The sequence below is a fragment of the Hylobates moloch genome, unplaced genomic scaffold (assembly GCF_009828535.3).
Source record: "Hylobates moloch isolate HMO894 unplaced genomic scaffold, HMol_V3 SCAFFOLD_7, whole genome shotgun sequence".
Taxonomy (NCBI): Eukaryota; Metazoa; Chordata; class Mammalia; order Primates; family Hylobatidae; genus Hylobates; species Hylobates moloch.
Window position 1 is genome coordinate 61,922,060 of NW_026652282.1, and position 23,125 is coordinate 61,945,184.

The 23,125-nt window shown below is 35.0% G+C and overlaps 1 protein-coding gene across 4 annotated transcripts in view; it reads right to left on the minus strand.

Moving 5' to 3' along the window:
- The window catches only part of ABCB7 (ATP binding cassette subfamily B member 7), a 192,497-nt gene that overhangs the window by 118,493 nt on the left and 50,879 nt on the right, over nt 1–23,125 (minus strand). For all 4 annotated transcript variants that reach the window (XM_058441408.1, XM_032757204.2, XM_032757203.2 and 1 more), the window contains one exon: nt 13,005–13,124. In XM_058441408.1, the coding sequence (XP_058297391.1) occupies nt 13,005–13,124 (120 nt within the window). The remainder of the gene's footprint in view (nt 1–13,004; nt 13,125–23,125) is intronic.

Sequence of the window (23,125 nt, forward strand, 5' to 3'; positions counted from 1 at the left end):
ACCATGCCCAGCTAATTTTTGTATTTTTAGTAGAGATAGGGTTTCACCATGTTGGCCAGGAAGGTCTCAAACTCCTGGCCTCAAGTGATCTGCCTGCCTTGGCCTCCCAAAGTGCTGGGATTACAGGAATGAGCCACCATGCCCAGCCTCAGGAACTTATAAAACTTTTTTTCTTTCTTAGATCAAAAATGTAAATCATATAGATAATCTGCTAGGCTCTTGAATTATCAGAGACTGGTATATCATTACAAAATGGTATTCATTTAATTTTTAGCACAAAACTACAATTTGGGACACTAACTGAAGAACAGAGTTAAGTAAAAAGTAAAATTGCCATAAAGGACTACCAAAAGTATGCTGTATCTACATGGTGCCAAAATTACTGGTCAATATAGTCAGTTTGCTGAGGACTTCAAGTTCTAGATTTAATTATCACTTTTCCCATTATGATCATGACTAGTCATCTGAGGAACCCAATTCTTTCAGGCTTTTTAATATCTAAACTCCTTAATAAATTCACCTCTTTCAGAGTGGCCGCTAACTAAGGGCTTTATGAGCAGTGCTGCCAAGAAGTGCCCAATATATCTAAACAAGTAAAAAAGAATTTTGTTCCTTTAATTGCTTCTCTATTCACAAAAGAATCAGGAGAGAAAAAAATAAAGACCAGGAACACTAAAGAGAGATTTGATTAGCAAGGCAAAACAAAGATAAAAGAAAACCGGACAAGGTAAGGTAAGAGATTGGCATGAATTATTTTCCAAGCACTGGTCACGAGGCCCCACTAAAACAGGTTCTGAGCAAAACAGAATGCAGCAAAGAAACCATCCAAAACCAGCTAGAATCAAGATGGTGATGAAAACAACCTCTAGTTGCTAAAAGCAACTCCCACCAGCACCATTTACAAATGCCATGGCACCGCCTGGAAGTTGCTTTATATGGCTTAAAAGGAGGAGGAACCCTTAGTTCCAGGAACTCCTCATCCCTTTTCCAGGAAATTCATGAATAACCCACCCCTTATTTTACAACTAATCAAGGAATAGCCATATAGCTAGCCAGAAATCCACTGCTGCTGAAAGGGCTGCTGCTACTACTCTGTCTATGGAGCAACCATTTTCCTGTACTCTGTTGCTCTAATAAACTTGCTTTCACTTTGCTGTCAGCTCACTCTTAAATTCTTTCCTGCACGAAGCCAAGAACCCTCCCAGGCTGAGCCCCAATTCTGGGGTTTGCCTGCATTAAGGGTACTCAGACAATTTGTATAAAGATTATCAGGGTAGTGGTAGAATCCTCACAGAACTCAAGTTTCTATTCTCATTAAAGGAAAAATATCAAACAACAAAGCAGTTATGTAAGTTGATCAAATAAAATTATTTTATATTGTATACATTATTAATTCATGAAAATTAGGCCTAGGCAACAAAGCAAATGTCATTAAAGATTTCCATTGTATAAACAAAATGCTTCTGGTTTGTATATAAAGTTTGCTCTGGGCATCAAAGAGTAACCTCAACAGAAAACAGCCTATTTAATCCAATCCTTGCAACATAGCTGAATATGGATCCTGAGAAAGTAAAGCAAGAGTTATGACTAATCTATATGAAAAACAGACACGCAGAAGATTCCATATGCAAGACTGTTACATAATGTAATATTTGTAAGAAATGTCGTTTTTACCTAATATAATAGTTTGAAAGTATAAACATGGAAAGGTATGACACAGAAAGGGACTATGTGTCATTGTCATTTTCAATAACAGACATCTAAAAGCTAGAGATCATAATATCCGCAAAACAAACTTGTTTTACCTTATTTCATGGCTGAAGCACACAGAACTGAAAGCAAATTAAAGAATATATGAAAGAGCAATTGACATGCAGTCTCAACTCCACTAATCTAATCGAAGAGATAAATCCTCTTATCTAAATCCTCTAGGAGATAAAACATTTAGAGGGGAAAAGTAGATCACACTGATATTTAATGAACAACCTCAATGTAACTAGTAGAAGTTACATGATATGTGAACCTGATTCATTAAAATTTTTTGTTCATATGGCCTTATCCCCTAAAATTTGTCTGGCCCCCGTTTAGCAGGTTCTAGAGGAAATTCTAGCCTCTGACACCTACAGCTACAACTAACATTTAAGACAGCCAACTCCTAGCCAGATAAACATAAAATCTCACATTAAAGGTATATTTATCATCTAATGCATTGTGTCTAGCTTTCAAATAAAATTACAAGGCATGCCAAAAGGCAAAGAAGAGTCTGAATAGACAAAGTAAACATCGGAACCAGACTCAGCTAAGGCAGAGATTTTAGAATTATCAGACTAGGAATTTAAAATGCCAAAGGCTCTAATGGAAAAAGCAGACAGCATGCAAGAAAAGATGGGTAATATAAACAAAGAGAGAGGAATCTCTAAGAAAGAATCAAAAGGTTGTACAGGAAATCAAAAACACTCTAACAGAAATGAAGAATGTCTTTGATAGGCTCATCAGTAGACAGGACACAAAATAGAAAAGAATCAGTGAGCTAGAAGACGTATGTCAGCAAAAACTTCACAAAGTGAAAAGCAAAGAACAAAATGAATTTAAAAGGGAAAAGAATATGCAAGAAATATGGGAGAATTACAAAAGGTGTAACGTATGTATACATAATGGGAATACCATAAGGAAAAGGGAAAAGGAACAGGAAAAATAATTGAAATAATAAAGGCTAAGAATTTTCTAAAATTAATGACAACATCAAACCACAGATCCAGGAAAGCTTAGAGGACACCAAGTAGAAAAAACAAAACAAAAGAAACAAAAAAAACACAACAACAACAAAAAACTCCCAAAAGTTACAGCCTGGCATATCATATTCAAACTACAAAAATCAAAGACAAAAATAATCTTAAAAGAAGCCAGGGGAATCACCTATAAAGGAACAAAAATAAAAATAACAGTGAATGCAAGCAAGAACAGAGTGGAATGAAATATTTAAACTGTTGAAAAAAAACAATCCACCAACCTAGAATTCTGCACCTAGTGAAACTGTCCTTTACAAGTGAGGGAAAAACATACACTCTCTACAAAAGCAAAAATTGAGGAAATTTGTTGCTAGTACATGGATCTTGCAAGAATTGTTTTTAAATAAAGTTTTCCAGAGAGAATGCAAATGATATTGGTCAAAACCTCAGATTTACATTTAATTGAGAAGCAATGTTAGAGAAGGAATAAATTAATGTAAAATAAAATATTTTTATTCTTAAATGATCTAACAGATAAGTTTCTTCAAAATAATAACAGCAACAATGTATTAGGTAATTAAAGCTTATAAATAGGTGAAATGAATCACAGCAGTGTGTGAGTGATAGGGGGAATGAATTGGGAATACTGTTATGTGTATCACCCCCATGAAGCAGTAATAGTGTTATATTAAAGTGGAATTAGACTGCCTATAAATGTATAATGCAAACTCTATGGCAACCACTTAAAAATTAAAAAGTATAATTGGAATGTTAAATGATTAGAAAAAACAAAATCATATAAAATGTTTAATTAAAGCCAGAGAAGGAAGAAAAAGATTGAAGAAAAAGTAAAATAAAAGCAAAAACCAAAGAAGAAAGGAAATGAACAGAAAACAGTTACACATATGGTCAATATTAATCCAACAATAACAGTTAATCATTTTAAATGTGAATAGTCTATACCAATTAAAACATAGATTGTCATCATGGCTGAATCTGATGGCATTTAAAAAAAGAGATTGTCAGAATGGATTTTTAAAAGATGATCCAATTACAAACCCAATTTTAAATATAAAGACATAATGAATTATATGTAAATGGATGAAGAAATATATACCATCTTAACCCTTATCAAAGCTAAGCTGGAGTAGAGTAACTATATTAATTTCAGATAAAGCACACTTCAGATCAAGGAAAACTAACAGGAACCAGGAATAAAAGAGGGGCATTACATAATTATAAAGAGGTCAATTCTCCAAAAAGATGTAACAATCCTTAATTGTGTATGCACCTAATAACAAAATATCAAAATGCCTGAGGCAAAAACTGATAGAATGGCAAGGAAAAATAGATGCATCCTCTATTATATGTAAATGACACCTAGAGGATACTTCATCCAACAAGAGCAGAATACACATTCTTTTCAAACTTGCACAGATCATTCACCGAGATAAATGACACTCTGGGCCATAAAACACACCTTTACAAATTTTTAAAAATACACATCGCACTAAGTATGCCCTAGGCAAAATGGAATTAAATCAGAAATCACTAACAGAATGACAGTAGGCATATCCGAACGATTAAACAACATGCTTTTAAATAACACATGGGTCAAAGACTAAAGAGAAATTTTTAAATATTTTGAACTAAATAAAGATGAAGATACAATGTATCAAAATTTGTGGGATGCAGCAAAAGCAGCACTTAAAAAGAAATTTATAGCACTGAATGCAAATATTAGAAAAGAAAGATCTAAGATGAATAATCTAAGTTTCCATCTTGGGAAAATAGAAAAAAAAAGCGCAAAAAAAAGTGCAAATTAAATCCAAAGTAAGCAGAAGAATAAAACTTGGGGCAGAAATCAATGAAATTGAAAAAAGGAAATCAACAAAACCAAAAGCTGGCTCTTGGAAAAGAGCAATAAAATTGCTAAGTCTCTAGTCAGGCTAATCAAGCAAAAAAGGACGAAGACAAACTACTAACATCAGGAATGAAAGGCAGGCCTTCAGTACTGTTCCTATGAACATTAAAAGATAATTGAGGGATAGTATTGAGCAACTCTAGTCCAACAAATTTGATAACTTAGATGAAATGGACAAATTCCTTAAAAGATACCTTCCTATACAAGATACATTGATAAATTGAATTGGTCTGTATCTATTAAATAAATTGATTCAATAATAACCTTCCAAAACAGAAAGCACTGGTCCAAATGGTTTCACTGGTGAATTTTACTAACTACTTAAAGAAGAAATGATGTGAATTCTCTATAATTTCTTCCAGAAAACAGAAGTAGAGGGAATACTTCCTAACTCATTCCATGAAAACAGCACCATTCTAATATCAAAACCAAAGACATTACAAGAAAACTACAGACCACCCTCTTTCCTGAATATAGATACAAAAATCCTCAACAAAATATTACCAAATCATACCCAACAATGTATAAAAACAATTATACAACATAATCAAGTGGAATTTATTCTGGGTATGGAAAGCTGGTTCAACATTTGAAAATCAGTTAATGTAATCCCTCACATCAACAAGCTAAGGAAGAAAAATCAAATGATGGCAGATGAAAAAAAATCATTTAACAAAATCCAACACCTATTCATTACAAAAACTCCCAGCAAACTAGGAATAGAGGAAAACTTCAACTTGATTACAAACACCTATAAAAAACCTTAAAGTTAACAACATACTTAATGGTGGGAAACTAAACTGTGAACAAGGCAAGGATGTCCTCTTTTATCACATCATATTCAACACTGTACTAGAAGTCATAGCTAATGCAACAAGGAAATAAAGGTATCCATTCTAGAAAGGACAAAATAAAACTGTCTTTGTTTGCAGGTGATATAATTGTCTATATAGAAAATCTGGAAAAAAAATCAACAAAAAACCCTACTAGAACTAAAAAGCAATTACAGCAAAGTTGCAGCATACAAGGTCATATACAAAAGTCAACTACTTTCCCACGTACCACCAATAAACAATATGCAATTTGAAATAAAAAATATACCACTATTTAAACTAACAATGAAAAATGAAATACTTCAGTATAAATATAACAAATGTGTGCAAAAAGTATATGAGGAAAACTACAAAACTCATATGAAAGAAATCAAAGAAGCTAAATAAATGGAGAGATACTCCATGTTCATGTATAGGAAGGCTCAATATTGTTGAGATGTCAGTTTTCTCCAGCTTGATCTATAGATTCAATGTGACCCCAATCAAAATCCCAGTAAGTAATTTTGTGGATATGGACAAACTGATCCTAAAGTTTATATAGAAAGGCAAAAAACTCAAAACAGCCAACAGAATACTGACGAAGAAAACAATACTGGAGGTCTGACACTACCCAACTATAAGACTTACTCTATGAAGCTACAGTAATCCTGACAGTATGGTACTGGTCAAAAAATAGACAAATAGATCAATGGAAATAGAAGAGACAGCACAAAAATGGACTCACAAAAATACAGTCAACTGGTCTTTCACAAAGGAGCAAAGGCAACCCAATGGGAAAGAGACAGCTTTTTCAGTAAATGATGCTGGAGCAACTGGACATGCCAATGGAAGAAAAAAGGAATCCAGACACAGACCTTACATATTTCATAAAAATTAACTCTAAATAGATCATAGACCAAAATGTAGAAGATGAAACTATAAATCATCTAGAAGATAATGTAAGATAAAATCCAGGTAACCTTGGGTTTGGCAATGACTTAGCACCAAAAACATGATCCATGAAAGTTTGGTAAGTAGGACTTCATTAATATCAAAAACTTCTGCTTTACAAAAGACACTGTCAAGAGAATAAGATGACAAGCCACAGACTGGAACAAAGTATTTGCAAAAGACTTATCTGATAAAATATTTGTATCCAAAAGACAAAAGAACCCTTAAATCTCAACAATAAGAAAACAATCGAATTTAAAAAGGGGCAAAAGAACTGATCAGACACTTCACCAAAGAAGATATACAAATGACACAAAAAGCATATGAAAAGATGCTCAACATCATATGTCATTAGGCATTTGTAAATTAGAACAAAAGTGAGATGCTACTACACACCTATTAGAATGGCTAAAATCTAAAATATCAATAACACCAAATGCTAGTGAAGATGTGGAGCAATAGGAACTCTTACTCATTGCTTGTAGGAATGTAGAATGGTATACCAACTATAAAAGGTTATTTGGCAGTTTCTTACAAAACAAAATATAGTCTTACAAGACAATCCAGCAATTGTGTTCTTTGGTATTTACCCAAATGAGATGAAAACTTATGGCCACACAAAAACCTGCACACAAATGTTTACTGCAGCTTTATTAATGATGGCCAAAATCTAAAGGAAACCAAGATGTCTTTCAACAGGTGAGTGGATCAACACGCTATAGTACATTCATATAACAAAATATTATTCAGTGATACAAAGAAAAGAGCTATCAGGTAACATACACACACAATGAATATCTTGAAACACATATCGCGAAGTGAAGGAAGCCAGTCTGAAAAAGCTACATATCATATGGTTCCAACTATATGACATTCTGGAAAAGGCAAAACTAGAGAGTTAGTAAAAAGATCACTGTTGTTAGGAATTTTGGAGGAAGGAAGGACAGATGAGTAGATGGATCACATGGGATTTTAGGGGCAGGGAAACTATTCTATATGATATCATAATGGTGAATACATGACATTATACATTTCCCAAAAACCATGTAACTGTACAACACAAAAAGTGAATCCTAATGTAAACTATGGACTTGGTTAATAATAATGTATCTTTTTAAAATAATTGGTTCATCAGTTTTAGCAAATGTACCACATTAATGCAACATGTTAATAACAGAAGAAACTGCATTGTGGGGAAAAAAGGGGGTATATAAGAACTCTTTGTACTTACTGTTCAATTTTTCTGTAAACTTAAAACTTCTCTAAGATATAGTATTTTAATAATAATAATAATAATAATAATAATAATAATAATAAAACCAGGGTAAAATTCATACTTCTCAAAAAGGCATCAGGTAGCACTGTCTCATTTTAAAAAATATTTTTTCAGGAAAGTTTCAAAAAAAGAAGTACATAAATGTTTTAAAGTTAGAAATGTCAAAATAGTTATTCAAAAATGCTAAATCCTTCATAAAGCCCTCCCTATATGCTTAATTGTTGGTACTCTCCTACAGCTTCATTTGTCTCTCCTTTTGGATGTTTCTATTATGATATATATATATATATATATATCTCATTATTTGTTAGTCACTCAATAAATATTTGCTCAATATATATATCACCTGTTATACTTTATATAACAGATGCATTTCTGAAGAAAAAGGGTGTTTATTTTTATAAATTACTCTCCCTTGAAATTATTATAATTGTAAAGATAGCTTATTTTTGCATTTGATACTTTAACTTCCTTTGCCCCCAGTTTTTCTGTCAACTAAGTGGTTTCCAAGATGGCAGTGGTTAGAGAATATGAATAGACATTTTTTGGTAATACTAAAGGTAACATACATTTTATAAAATCAAATGATTTCAATAAATATGTTTTACATTTTCCTTAAATCCTGGCATGGTTGTACGTAAAATACTAATAGGTTGAATTAGGTTGGCCGGGAGTGGTGGCTCACGCCTGTAATCCCAACACTCTGGGAGGCTGAGGTGGGCAGATCACCCGAGGTCAGGAGTTCGAGACCAGCCTGACCAATATAATAAAACCCCATCTCCACTAAAAATACAAAAATTAGATGGGCATGGTGGCATGCGCCTGTAATCCCAGCTACTCAGGAGGCTGAGACAGGAGAATTGCTTGAACGTGGGAGGTGGAGTTTGCAGTGAGCAGAGATCATGCCACTGCACTCCAGCCTGGGCAACAAGAGTGAAACTCTATCTTAAAAAAAAAAACAAAAACCCGTAGAAGACCTCAAATTCCCCAGATTAATAATGATATGATACTCCTATGATATATGTATAGATGGTAAAAAAAAATACATTACATAAGATTTGTAGGGATTTAAGGAGTGAATACAAATGGCATTTTGTTTTTGTCTCTCTTGGTAGTAGAACCCTTAAAATACATCTTATATAGAACCCAAACATATTAAAATAGAATTGCTGCAACTCTGCTAGAAGAAATACCAATCCCCTCTCTTAGTCTACTCTGGGCTCCAAAGCATCTCTACATAATATCATTTATCTTTAAAATTTTTGCTGGAGACAATGATAGCCTTAAGACCCTCAGAATCAAAAGAGCATTAAAAAGTAAATAAGCAAGCAGAAGGTATGCTATGTTCTCATACATTAGGCACAAAATCTTCCTCTTGTTTTCTTCTTCCTACTTGACAATCCTTTCTTTCTTCTTTCTCATCTATGTTTCATGCCTTGTTATGATACCACTACATCTATGCAGATGGCAGGGTGGCATTTACAGCTGAGAAGATTCTTGAACACTGCACTAAAATCCTAAGAATATGTGGAGGAGGTAGGAAAGATTAGAATATAAAGAGGCCTAGATTGATCCAAGGTGTTTATATGCCAAACCATATATTCAGGTTTGATGAAAAATAGGAAGCCAAGGATAAAAGGGGATAACAATCCATCTTTCCACACCAATTATAAAACACACCTGCAATACTACTCAAGAATAAACAATGATCACTTTTTAAATATTTGCAAGAGCAAGCACTTTTAAACGGACAGTCCGCAAAGCTGTGCAAATGCTTTTTGGAATGGTCAAATGCTACTACTATGTTCTACATGCTTAAAGTTATTCTATGATCTAGTTTCTGTTTTGTAAAAAGAAAATTATTTTCTTTATTTTATTTTATTTTATTATTATACTTTAGGTTTTGGGGTACACGTGCATAATGTGCAGGTTTGTTACATATGTATCCATGTGCCATGTTGTTTTGCTGCACCCATTAACTCGTCATTTAGCATTAGGTATATCTCCTAATGCTGTCTATATGCTTTGAAAGTACTAGCAGGCACTCATCATAACATCTGGCAACTTCTTCCTTCTCCTGATTCAAAAGAAATTAAACATTCTTTTTGAGGATTTTCTATATTCACTTCTGCTTATTTGCAATCAGTTTACATGAGTTTAGTATAGCATTTTTCATCTTATGGGCACTCAGTAGTTGTTGATTAAAGAATCAAATATTAACCTTCTAAAAATATTTTAGTCATTAAGGAAGTTAGTTTAGATCTAGATTTCATACCCTGATATTGACCTGTCACTAAGCAACAGAAATCTGTATTTTGAAGGACTGGAACTCACTCTAAAAATAAATTCTAATACAAATGCCATTACTTAAGACTCTCCACTTTGACTAGCTTAATTAGTCATGTTCTAACCTCTTCTCTTCAATTAAAAAGAAAGTCTAGAAAACAATCTGCCTTTAACTTGTCAGCAAAGTACTTGCATTCAACTAACAAAGGAGCATATGAGCTCAGAATCATATTTATCCTTAGGTAATTTGTATGTAAAAGACAATTCAGCAACCAGACTATGCTAAAAATGCACGAGGGTTAAAATTTTTCAACAATACGTACTAAAATTACATTTGTAATATTGTTCTCTGTTCAGCTTAAACAAATGTAACAAAAAATGCGTTCTTGACCTGTTGCTCAGCATCTTGATTTAAGTAAGTACTCTTTCCCAAGAATGGGTGAGATCCCCTGGGAGAGTACTCAACAGAGATTACAGATGAGAAAGGAGACAAGAAAATGGAGTCTGATTGTGAATTATTTTGGCTTTTCTCTTAACTGTACAGTCACTCCTCAGTTTCCTCTATTTACTTCCCTAGAGGAACACATTAATCAAAGGTACTGTCCCTAGTTGTCTTCTATTTCCTTTTGTTTGTGTTCTTTTCCTTGGTGAACTCACTAATTTGCATTGTTTCAACTGTCATCTCAATCTCTCTAGACCTGGGCTCCTTCCTGAGCTTGTTTCACATTTTGTATTACCAGCTGAATATCTCTATCTGGGTGTTTTGCTAGTACCTAAAACTTAACATGTCCAAAATCAAGATCTTCATTTTCCCCAAACAAGACCTTCTGATTATACTCACTTTTGTTAAAGGCATTCTTATTCTCTCATCCTGGAATCCCACTTTTTTTTTTAACTTCTAATAGTTGATCCATTGCTAAGTATTGTTGACTCTATCTCCCCTACTGCACAGTATCTCTTGCATTTTCCTCCATGTTGCAATTTCTACTACTATTTCAGTACAAATTGCTATTACTTCTTATCTAGACTATTATATGAGCCTTATAACTGGTCAGTAAACATTTTCTGAATGAATGTGTGAAATAAATGGTATCCCTACTTTAGGTCTATCACCACTTGAATTCATCTTTTACACATGGCCAAACTAATTTCCTAAAACACAGTTCTAACCTTATTACTCATCTATTCAAAATACAGGTTCCTACTTCCCACATAATTAAATACATTTTTCTGTCTCACAGTCACAATATTTCACATTTACGAGTTCTAATCTGTCTTTCCAAGCTTATTTCCAAATTCTCTGAAACATCTTCCCCTCGCTGGAACCAAGATAGACTATTCACTTCTGTACACATATTATGTTCTCTCACAACTAGGCCATTTTTCATGTTATTCCTACACCTGTAATAATCCTACTCATCAATCAAGGTCTATCTCAGATGTCATCTCCTCTGTGAAACCTTTCCTAACTCCCCATGATGGTGGTTCCTAACTTTCCTCTGAAACCCCACAACACCTGACTGGCACTTCTTTAAATCATTTATGACCTACCTTTTATTAGGGCAATAAAATAAAGCTTGCCTTATCCCATATGGTTTGAGGAAAGAAATTTGCTTTGTTCATATCTGAATACTCTGCAATGCCAAGAACAGTAGTGTGTATAAGTTCTCAATTAATATTTTTAGGGTAGGGAAAAGAATGAGCAAATAAAGGAGAGTATACATAATACAGGGAAAAAATAAGTGGTAAGAACTGGGTTCTAAAATAAAATATTAATCCTTATATATAAGAGTGGTAGCCAAATTATAGCCAAACCTCCTTTATGCTCATTTTAAGGAAACACTTTTAACCATTATTTTTGGAAATCTAAATTTATTTATTTTTAATACTTGTATTTTACTACCTGCCAGGCACTGTTATAAGTCCTTTATATGTTAACTTATTTAATCTTTGCAGCAACCCTATTTTACAAATGGAGAAACTGAGGCACACAGACTAAACAACTTGCTTAAGGTTACAAGGTGGCAAAGCCCAAGCAGTCTGATTCCAGAGACTTATCATGACAATATAGTATATCTATAAACGTGTACTTCCCTGACTTTAAAATCTGAGTAAATTGGGGGCTGGGTGCGGTGGCTCATGCCTGTAATCCCAGCACTTTGGGAGGTCGAGGCGGGTGGATCACCTGGGGTCAGGAGTTAGAGACCAGCCTGGTCAACATGGTGAAACCCCGTCTCTACTAAAAATACAAAAATTAGCTGGGCATGGTGGCACGTGCCTATAATCCCAGCTACTCAGGAGGCTGAGGCAGGAGAATTGCTTGAACCCAGGAGGCAGAGATTGCAGTGAACCAAGATTGTGCCACTGTACTCCAGCCTGGGCGACAGAGTGAGACTCTGTATCAAAAAAAAAAAGAAAAAAAAAATCTGAGTAAATTGGAAACAAGGTTTTTATTTTCTTGAAAACTCGAGGTCATCATTATAACTTTGCTTTATATAGTACAATGACAAACTGAGAAGGCTGCTGAAATGCAGAGGGCTCCTATACTGAACGTACCAAAACAGTCAGGTTTTGTGGCTGTTTTTGTTTTGTTTTTTAGCTTTTCTCTTGATATTAAGCTGTTACTTATTACTTATGGCTATCAGTGTTCCTAAAATGGCTTCATCCTCTTTTCAATTTACTGGGATCTGGGAACCAAGCTTACCAAAAATATGTATTATTTCAGAGCCAAAGAGGCTCCGAAAAGCTTCTTTTACAAAGGTGCTTATGCTTTGTTACAATCAATGCTCCTATATCTCACAATGGTTTCAGGAGTGAATTCCACTAATTCTGTGAGAAGTCTGATCCAGAGATAAACAGGACATTACCATATAATTTCTAATGACTGCATAAAATAATTATGTAAACTAAAAGAGGGTCCCAAAAGTTGGTCATGCTACCCCAAAAGTGATTTACACCAGGCCCAGGATTCATAACTAGAAAATGTAGTATTTCTTAGAGCAACCAAACAATGCATAATTTCTTACCTTTGCACCACCCAAAAATCCCAGCGAAATGGCAACTCTAGCTCGCAAATCTGGCCTGTCTTTGGGCCACACATAAGAAAGCATTGCTTTTATGATTTTCTGAGTATCAACATCTTTTAACTGTTGAAAGAGAGAAAACAAAGCAGTGAATAACATGTCATTTCAAATATAACCATAATTCAATAACGTAGAATTTACATATTTGAGAAATACATGAAAACATTATAAATATAACTTTTATTCTGAATCTAAGGCTAATATCTTTCAAAATCAAAATATTTTACAGAAAAATTAACTATTTCAATTACTTTAAAAAAGTCATTTCTCTTAAATGTCTTACTTTCAATTTTAGCCACTCTCATATTGTTAAAAAAGTAATTCAGTGGTCATGAAGGGACATGTACTATACATTTATTTATTAAGCTACCAAAACACTACAGAAAATTCAAAAAAAATTTCCATATTTCCATTTTTGTAGTAGAAAATTTATATACATTTTGGCTATTTGTCAGTTTTTTATTTAAAACATTTTGGAGTCCCAAGTCTAAACTCATGGTAGAGCAGAGTTGCAATACTCCTTTTAGGAAAACAGAGGGCTTGGAATTGACTATATCAAACAAAGTTGAGTTACTGAAAATTTCCTCACAAATGCAATTTTCCAATAATACTTAATCTGATCTAAATCCATCTCACATTTTTTCTTTGTCCCATGTTCCTGAGGCAACATTCCCATTAAATTCTTTTGTTTTACTTTCAGCTTTAGAGGCAGAATATTAAGAATAAAAACCACACTTTCTAATACCAAAGTAAGTAGACCAATACATATATATTCTGAAACTACTATATTATTATGATTGGCAAAACAATCCCCATTTAAACATTAAAATCATAACTTGATTTCTGGAAAAGATATTAAAAAGAATAAAACATACCCAAAAAACACTGAAAAAGAAAAAAGTAAAAAAAAAAAAGATACTGCTTATTACTGCTGAGGGCACATGAAAATGAGCACTCTAATACACTGTTGATGGAGAATACACTGAAATAATCTTTCTGGAGAGCAATTTGCTATATATTACAAGCTTTTAAAATAATTTTGCCCTTTGTGTCAATAATTCTACTTCTGGGAATTTATGCTAAAAAAAAACTTTTATAAATATGCTCTAAGTTGAATCAATTTTATCTCCTAAAAATCTCTTGAATCTATTTCTTTCCATTTCTAACCATAAACCTCATCTAAGCTATCATCAATTATCGCATAAACCACTGCAACAATCTCCTAACTGATCTCCCTGCATCTACTTTGTCCTTATCTAATAAGTTCACCCTTCAATCAGATTTCCCTTCCAGCTTAAACCCCTTAAGCAGTATCCTATCATTCTTGGGATAAAAACTAAAATCTGTAACATGGCTTATAAGGCTCTGCTTGATCTGGCCCCTGGATACCTCTCTAGTTATGCTTTATACCACTGCTTTCAGTGCTTAGGCCACACTGCCTTTCTTTTAGTTCCTTAAACATGCCATAATCCCTTCTGTCATGGGGACTTTACACAGTAATGTCTACTCTGTCTGGAATAATCTCTCTCTAACACCTTCCCCTGTGGCCCCTTCAACCTCTTTCAACTAGTTGACCAAAGCTCAAATAGCATTTCCTCAATAATGCCTTCCCTAGCCCATGAGGGTCCTTTGCCTTATTCTCCCACAGTACATTATTCCTTTCTTTCACAGTATCCATTTCAGTTATAAACTGCATAAACAGCAGTACAATTATTTGGTTAATATCCGCTCTCCTGCACATTCCACATGGGTAATCACTCTAACAGTAGTGCTTACTGTTGTAACTCAAAGCCAAATACAGTGACTGACATACAATAGGTACCTAATGAATATTTGTTGAATAAAGGAATGAAAATTTAGCTACAAGGTTGTTTATACCAATTCTGTTTTAATAGAAACAAAATTGGAAACAGCCTAAATGATACATGTTGGAGAACAGTGTAAACAGAGTGAACACATACAACAAAATGCAGCCATTCAGAAATATATGTAGTGACAGAGGAATATGTTAAATGAAAAAAAGCAGAGTGAAAAAAATATTTTTGTGGGAAAAAATGTGATACATGTAGGAGTTTACACCAAAAGTGTCAATAACAGTAGCTGTGAGTGGGTGGAATCATTGATACTTTTTTATGGCCTTTTGTTGTTGTTGTTGGCTAGCTTCTACTTTTTATAATTCACATATATTCAGCAGGAGTTAGGGAGGGAAGTTATATAATTTCGAGTAGATTAGCAAAGCAAGTAATGGGGGGAAATTGTCAACATATAATATAAAACTAACCTGTATTATATAAGGTACTGTCAAGGCCCAGGACAGTACCTTATATAATACAGGTTAGTTTTATATTATAGTTATCCCTCTAGGACTCAGCAAACTACTTTTCTAGTCTTTTAGGCAGTTTATCGCATAAAGAGTATTAGAAATAAAGTTGTTCATATTGTAAAAACACAAGGGTTATCTTCCTGAACTGCTTTAAATACATAAGATGACAAAAATATGAAATGCTGAAAGTATAGTTCTTAATTTTTTATTTTATACACACACATATACATGCTCTTATAACTGGTACGGCCTTTTAAGGCAGTAATTTTAAAAATTCCCTTTCCCAATAGAACTATTATGAAATAAATATAATTTAAAGCATTATAACACAAACTAGGGCATTTCAACCACTTTCCCATTTCATGAGTTTTGCCTATCTTACTTTTCTTGATGGAATAATGGAAAAAGGCCCTGCTTTCATGTATCTTTAGAAACACTCTCTTCTATCAAAACCTTCTACAACACACCCCAGAATTTTTTCAATAAGGACACAGTGAAGTTATGGCTAAGAGCAAGAAAATTATTCTAGTTGGCTTAATAGTGCATAAAATGTCACCACTTCATTTAACAAAATGGGTTCTGAAGTTATGTAATCATGCATTATGATTCCATTAAGCTGTAAAGTACATGAATTCCATTAGTTTCCATAAACTATGAAGTTTGAAAAATAATGCATTTTTTTAAGTGGAGACCAAACCAAAGAGGCATTTCAGAGTCCAAGGCACAGTTTTTATTGATTTATAATATTTTACATATTTATGGGGTACACGTGAAATTTTGTTGAATGTACAGAATATGTAGTGATCAAATCAGAGTATTTGGGGTATCTACCTCCATGAGTATTTATCATTTCTATGTTGGGAACATTTCAAGTTCTCTCTTCCAGATACTTTGAAATACATATTATCGCTAACTATAGTCACCCTGCTCTGCTATCAAACATTAAAACTTACACCTTTTATGTAACTGTAGGTTTGTACCCATTGACCAATCTCCCTCTATCCCCTACTCCTAACCACACACCCTTCCCAGGCTCTGATATCTATCACTCTATTCTCTACCTCTATAAGATCAACTTTCTTAGATAACATGTGATATTTGTCTTTCTGTGCCTGACTTATTTCACTTAACATACTAACCTCCAGTTCCATCCATGTCGCTGCAAATGACAGGATTTCACTTTTTTATAGACTAAGAGTATTCCGCATTTATATTATCGAACTTCCCATTGATGGACACTTAGATTGATTCCATATCAGCTATTGTGAAAAGTGCTGCAATCAACATACAACATGCAGGTATCCTTTTGATATACTGATTACCTCTCCTTTGGGTAAATATCCAGTAGTGGGATGGCTGGATCACATGGTAGTTCTAGTTTTAGTTTTTTGAGAAATCTCCATACTGTTTTTCATAGTGGCTGTACTAATTTACATTCCCACCAACAGTGTATAAGAGCTTCCTTTTCTCTGCATCCTCACCAATGTGTTATTTTTTGTCTTTTTATTAACAGCCATTATAACTGAGGGAAGAGGATATCTCATGTGGTCTTGATTTGCATTTCCCTGGTGATTAGTGATGTTGAACATTTTTCCACATACTTGTTGGCCATCAATATGTCTTCTTTTGAGAAATGTCTCTTTAATTGATTTTTTTTATTATTGAGTTGAGTTCCTTGTATATTCTGAATATTAGTCTCTTGCTGGATGAATAGTTTGAAAATATTTTCTCCCATTTAACAGGTTGTCTCTTCACTCTGTTGTTCCTTTTGCTGTGTAGAAGCTTTTAAGCTTAATATAGTCCCAGCTGTCTATTTTTGGTTTTGTTATCTGCTTTTCAGGTCTTCACCACAAAATCTTTGCATAGACCAATGTCCGAAAGTATTTTCCCTATTTTTTCTTCCAGTAGTTTTACAGATTCAAGTCTTACATTTAAGTCTTTAATCCATCCTGAGTTGATTTTTATACATGGTGAGAGACAGGGATTCAGTTTCATTCTTCTATATACGGACTCCAATTTTGCCAGCACAATTTATTAAAGAGAGTGTCCTTTTCCCACATATGTTCTTGATGCCTTTGTCGAAAATCAGTTGGCTATGAATACATGGATTTATATTTGCATTCCCTATTCTGCTCTATTGGTCTATGTATGTTTTTATACCAATACCATGCCATTTTTGTTACTATGGCGTTATATTTTGAAGTCAGGTAGTGTGATGTCTCTAGCTTTGTTCTTTTTGCTCAGGATTGCTCTGGCTATATGGGCTCTTTTTTTGGTTCCATACAAATTTTGGAATTCTTTTTTCTATTTCTGTGAAAAATGATGTTATAGCTTTCCTTGTAGAGATCTTTCACCTCCTTGGTTAGATTTAATCCTGAGTATTTTTTTTGGTAGCTATTGTAAGTGGGATTGCCTTCTTCATTTTTTTCTTAGCGATTTCACCATTGGCATATAGAAAGACTACTGATTTTTGTATGTTGATTTTGTGTCCTGTAACTTTACCAAATTTATTTATCAGATGTAACAGTTTCATTGGTGAAGTCTTTAGTTCTTTTCTAGATATAAAATCATATCAACTAAGAGGGACAATCTGACTTCTTTCCCAATTTGGATGTCTTTTATTTGTTTCTCTTGCCTGATTGCTCTGGCTAGGACTTCCAGTACCATGTTGAATAGGAGTAGTGAAAACAGGCATCCCTGTCTTGTTACAGTTTTTTTTTTTTTTTTTTTTTTTTTGTGGAAGAGGCTTTCAACTTTTCCCTATTCAGTATGTTGTTAGCTGTGGGTAAGTCATATATGGCATTTATTATGTTGACTTTTTCTATGCCTACTGTGCTGAAAGTTTTTATTATGAAGAGATTTTGAATTTTATCAAATTGCTCTTCCTGTGTCTATTGACAAATAAAAGATTGATTCTTTGAAAAGATAAATAAAGCTGAAAGACCACTAGCTAGATTAACCAAGAACAAAATATAAGATTCAAATATGCATAATCAGAAATGGAAAAGGAGACGTTACAACTGATACCACAGAAATACAAAATATCATCAGAGACTACTATGAGCACTTCTATGCATACAAACTAGAAAACCTAGAGGAAATAGATAAATTTCTGGAAATGTACAACTTCCCAAGATTGAATGAGGAAAAAAACAGAAATACAGAACCCACCAACAAAGAGTTCTGAAATTGAATCAGTAATAAAAAACCTCGAAACAAACAAACCCAAAACCCCAGAACCAGGCAGATTCACAAATTCCATAAGACATATAAATAACTGGCACTAATCCTACTGAAACTGTTCCAAAACATTTCAGGAAGAGGGAATCCTCCGTAACTCATTCTACAAGGGCAGCATTACCCTAAAACCAAAACCAGGCAAGGAAACAACCCAAAACAAAACAAAAAACTACAGGCCAATATCCCTGATGAACACAGATGTAAAAATCCTCAACAAAGTATCAGTAAACCAAATCCAACAGCACAAGAAAAGGATAATATACCATGATCAAGTGGGTTTTATTCCAGGGATGCAAGAATATACGCAAATCAATAAATGTGATTCACTACATAAACAGAATTAAAAACAAAAACCATATGATCATCTCAATAGATGCAGAAAAAGCATTCAACAAAATCCAGCATAAACCTTCAATAAACTAGACATGGAAAAAATACACCTCAAAATAAGCAAAGCCACATACGGCAAACCCAGAGCCAACACCACACTGAATGGGGAAAACTTGAAAACACTCCTGAGAACGAGAATAGAACAAGGATGCCTGCTTTCAACCACTCCTATTCAACATCTTATTGGGAGTCCTAGCTACAGCAATCAGAGAAGAGAAACAAATAAAAAGCATCCAAACTGGAAAAGAGGAAGTCAAATTATCTCTTTTTGATCTTAACACCTAGAAAACTCCTCCAAAAGGGTCCTCCAAAAGGGTCCCAGATTTGATAAATAACTTCAGTAAAGTTCAGGATACAAAATCAATGTACAAAAATGAGCATTTCTATACATCAATAACAAGCAGAGAACCAATCAAGAGCTCAATCTCATTTACAATAACTACAAGAAAATAAAATATCTAGAAATACATTTAGCCCATGAGTTGAAAGATCTCTACAAGAAGAACTATAAAACACTGATGAAGGAAGTCACAGATGACACAAACGGAAAAACAAACTCAAGGATTGAAAGAATCAATATTGTTAAAGAGACCATACTGTCCAAAGCAATTTACAGATTCAACACTATTCCTATCAAACTACTAATGTCATTTTTCACAGAATTAGAAAAAACCGTTCTAAAATTCATATTGAACCAAAAAAAGAGCCAGAATACCCAAAGCAATCCTAAACAAAAAGAATAAAGCAAGAGGTACCACATTATCTGACTTCAAATTATACTACAAGGCTACAATAACCAAAACAGCCTGTACTGGCATAAAAATACACACATAGATCAATCAGAAAGAAAGCCACATATGTACAACTAACAGATCTTTGACAAAGTTGACAAAAGTATATACTGGGGAAAGGACAATCTATTCAATAAATACTGCTGGGAAAATCAGATAGTCAGATACAGAATAATGACACTGGACCCATATCTCACTAAAAACAAAAATTAACTAAGATCTAACTATAAAAAGCCTAGAAGAAAACCTAGAAAAAACTTTTCTAGACATTGGCCTAGGTAAAGAATTTATGACTAAGACTGCAAAAGCACAGATAACAAAAGCAAAAATAGACAAATGGGACTCAAATGAAAAAGATTCTATACAGCAAAATAAATAATTAACAGATTAAATAGAAAACCTACAGAATGGGAGAAAATATCTGCAAACTATGCACCCAACAAAGAACTAATATCCAGGATCTAAAAGGAACTCAAAGAACTCAACAAGAAAAAAACAAGTAACTCCACCAAAAAGTGAGCAAAAGACATGAACAGATAGTTTTCAAAAGAAGACATATAAGCAGCCAAGAAACATGAAAAAATGTTCAACATCAATAATCATCAAAGAAATCCAAACTAAAACCACAATGAGATACCATCTTACACCAGTCAGAATGGCTATTATTAAATAATTAAAAAACAACAGATGTTAGTGAGGATGTAGAGAAAAGGGAATGCTTATACACTGTTGGTAGTAATGGAAATTAGTACAACCGCTATGGAAAACAGTATGGAGATTTCTCAAAGAGCTAAAAATAAAACCACCATTCAATCCAGTGATCCTATTCCTGGGTATCTTCCTAAAGGGAAACAAATCATATAAAAAAGACACCTGCACTCATATGTTTACCACAGCACAATTCATACTAGCAAAGTAATGGAATCAACCTAAATGTCCATCAACGGATGAGTGAATAAAGAATATGTGGTATAGAGTATCATCAAAGGACGCAGAGCACGATGGTGGACTATAAGGCTCCATCAATCATCCCCCTTCCCTTCAAGGACACCAATTTAACAACTCTCTACACAGAAAACACACCTTCATAAGAACCAAAAATCAGGTGAGCCCTCATAGTACCTGATTTTAACGCCATATTGCTGAGTCACTGAAGAGATAGAAAAAACAGTCCTGAATTGCTGACACCACCCCTCCCCAACACCGCAGAAGCAGTGGTGTGGTGTGGAGAGCATCTCTGGGTGCTGGAAGCGGGAGAGCACCGCAACTGTGAGGTGCTGAACTCAGTGCTTTCCTGTTAGAGCAGAAAGGAAAACCAGAAACAGGACGAAACTCAGCTGATGCCCGCCGGCAGAGGAAGCATTTAAACCAGCCCTAGCCAGAAGGGAGTAATCGATCTCATAAACCCTGCCCCTGCAGGCTAAAGTGCTTTGTGTTCTAAATAAGCTTGAAAGGCAGTCTAAGCCATAAAGACTGCAACTAATAGGTGAGTCCCAGTACTGAACTGGGCCCAGAGATGGTGGGCTGACGGCGAGGGGTACACAACCTACTGAGACACCAGCTGGGGTGGCTAAGGGAGTGCTGGCATTGCTCTCCCCTCACCCCAGGTTGTACAGCCACTGCTCCCAAACAGATCCCTTCCTTCCATGTGAGGAGAGGGAAGAGTGGGGAGGACTTTGTCTTGCATCTTGGATATCAGCTAAGCAACAACAGGATAGGGCAACTGTCAGAGTCATGAGGGCCCCATTCCAGGCCCTAGCTCCTGGACCCATTTCTAGACATGCCCTAGGCCACAAGGGAATCCACGGCCTTGAAGGAAAGGACCCAGTCCTACCAACATTCATCATCTGCTAACTGAAGAGCCCTTGGGCCCTGAATAACCAGAAGTGATACACAGTTACTACATCAAAGGTGAGCCTCTGAGAATTGCTGGCTTCAGGTGAGACTCGGTACATTGCCACCCGTGGTGGCTAGGTGCGAAGCTCCTTCTGCTTGAGAAAAGCAGGGGGAAAGTGAAGAGAACTTTGTCTTGCACCTTAGGTACCAGCACAGCCACAGAGGGGTATAGCACCAAGCAGGCACTTGATGGTACCGGATTATAGGATTTGACTCTTGGACAGCATCTCTAGACCTGCTCTGGGCCAGAAGGGGGCCCACTGCCCTGAAGGGTGAGTCTCTGGCCAGGCAGCATTTACCACAGGCTGACTGAAGAGCCCTTGGGCCTTAAGGGGACATTGGGGGTAGTCTGGCAGTACTCCCCATGACCTGTGGTGGCTGTGGCTACAGAGTGAGGCTCCTCTGACTTTGGCAACGGGAGAGGAGTGGGAAGGACTGCATCCCGTGGTATGAATGCCGGCTCAGCCTCAGTATAACAGAACACCTGGCAGACTTCTAAGGTTTTTGACCCTAGTTCCTGACTCACAGACAGCACTTCTGGACCCATGCAAGACCTGGGGGAACTTGCCACCCAGAGAGGAGGAGCGTGGGCCTGGCTGACAAAGAATGTGGGCCTGGCTGGCTTTGCCACCTGCTGACTGCATAGTCCCAGGGACTTACCGAACATAGGCAGTAGCCAGGGAGTGGTTACAGCAGATCCTCGGTGAGAACCTGTCCCTCCTCTACTATCAGAATATACAGCATGCCTCAAATCTAAAGCCCCATTGCACTGTAAAATTAGTACTCTATTAGTATGAGGAATTAAAGTTTTTAGAAAATCTTAACTATATATTGGAATTAGATAGTCATAGTTAAAGGAAGCAATTAGATTCAGAAAAAAAAAAACCCACAATGGTAACAGAAATAAATTCAGATAGAGTCACTAAGATCTTGGATTTTTTTCAGAAATGAGTTTAGAAGAAAAAGTTCGGAAATGACAGAGGGCTAAGAGAAGCTGAAAGCAACCAAAAACGAGGTGGCCCAAGAAAAAAAAATCAGAAGAAAAAGAAACTTGACTGATATCAGAAATACTCATTAAATACTTATTCCATTAATTAATTATCTATTTTCAAACACATGATGGGAAATTCTTATTAATATCCTAGAGGCAATACCTAATAATTAATTAAATCACCACAACTTTTGACAGATTTTAAAATATTTACATATTTGGTGTTAACATACAGCTTCATAAGCTTCATGAGGCTGGACAGGTAAGAAGTAATGAAAAGAACATCTATACAATGAAATAGCACAATCATAGTATGGTGGGTCAAAAACAAATACATAAATAAATAAGTACACAAATAAAACTGGAAGTACGGAACTCAGTAGGGTGTAACTGGAAAGCCACAAATTATACTTCTTATGAATTGACAGTGCTC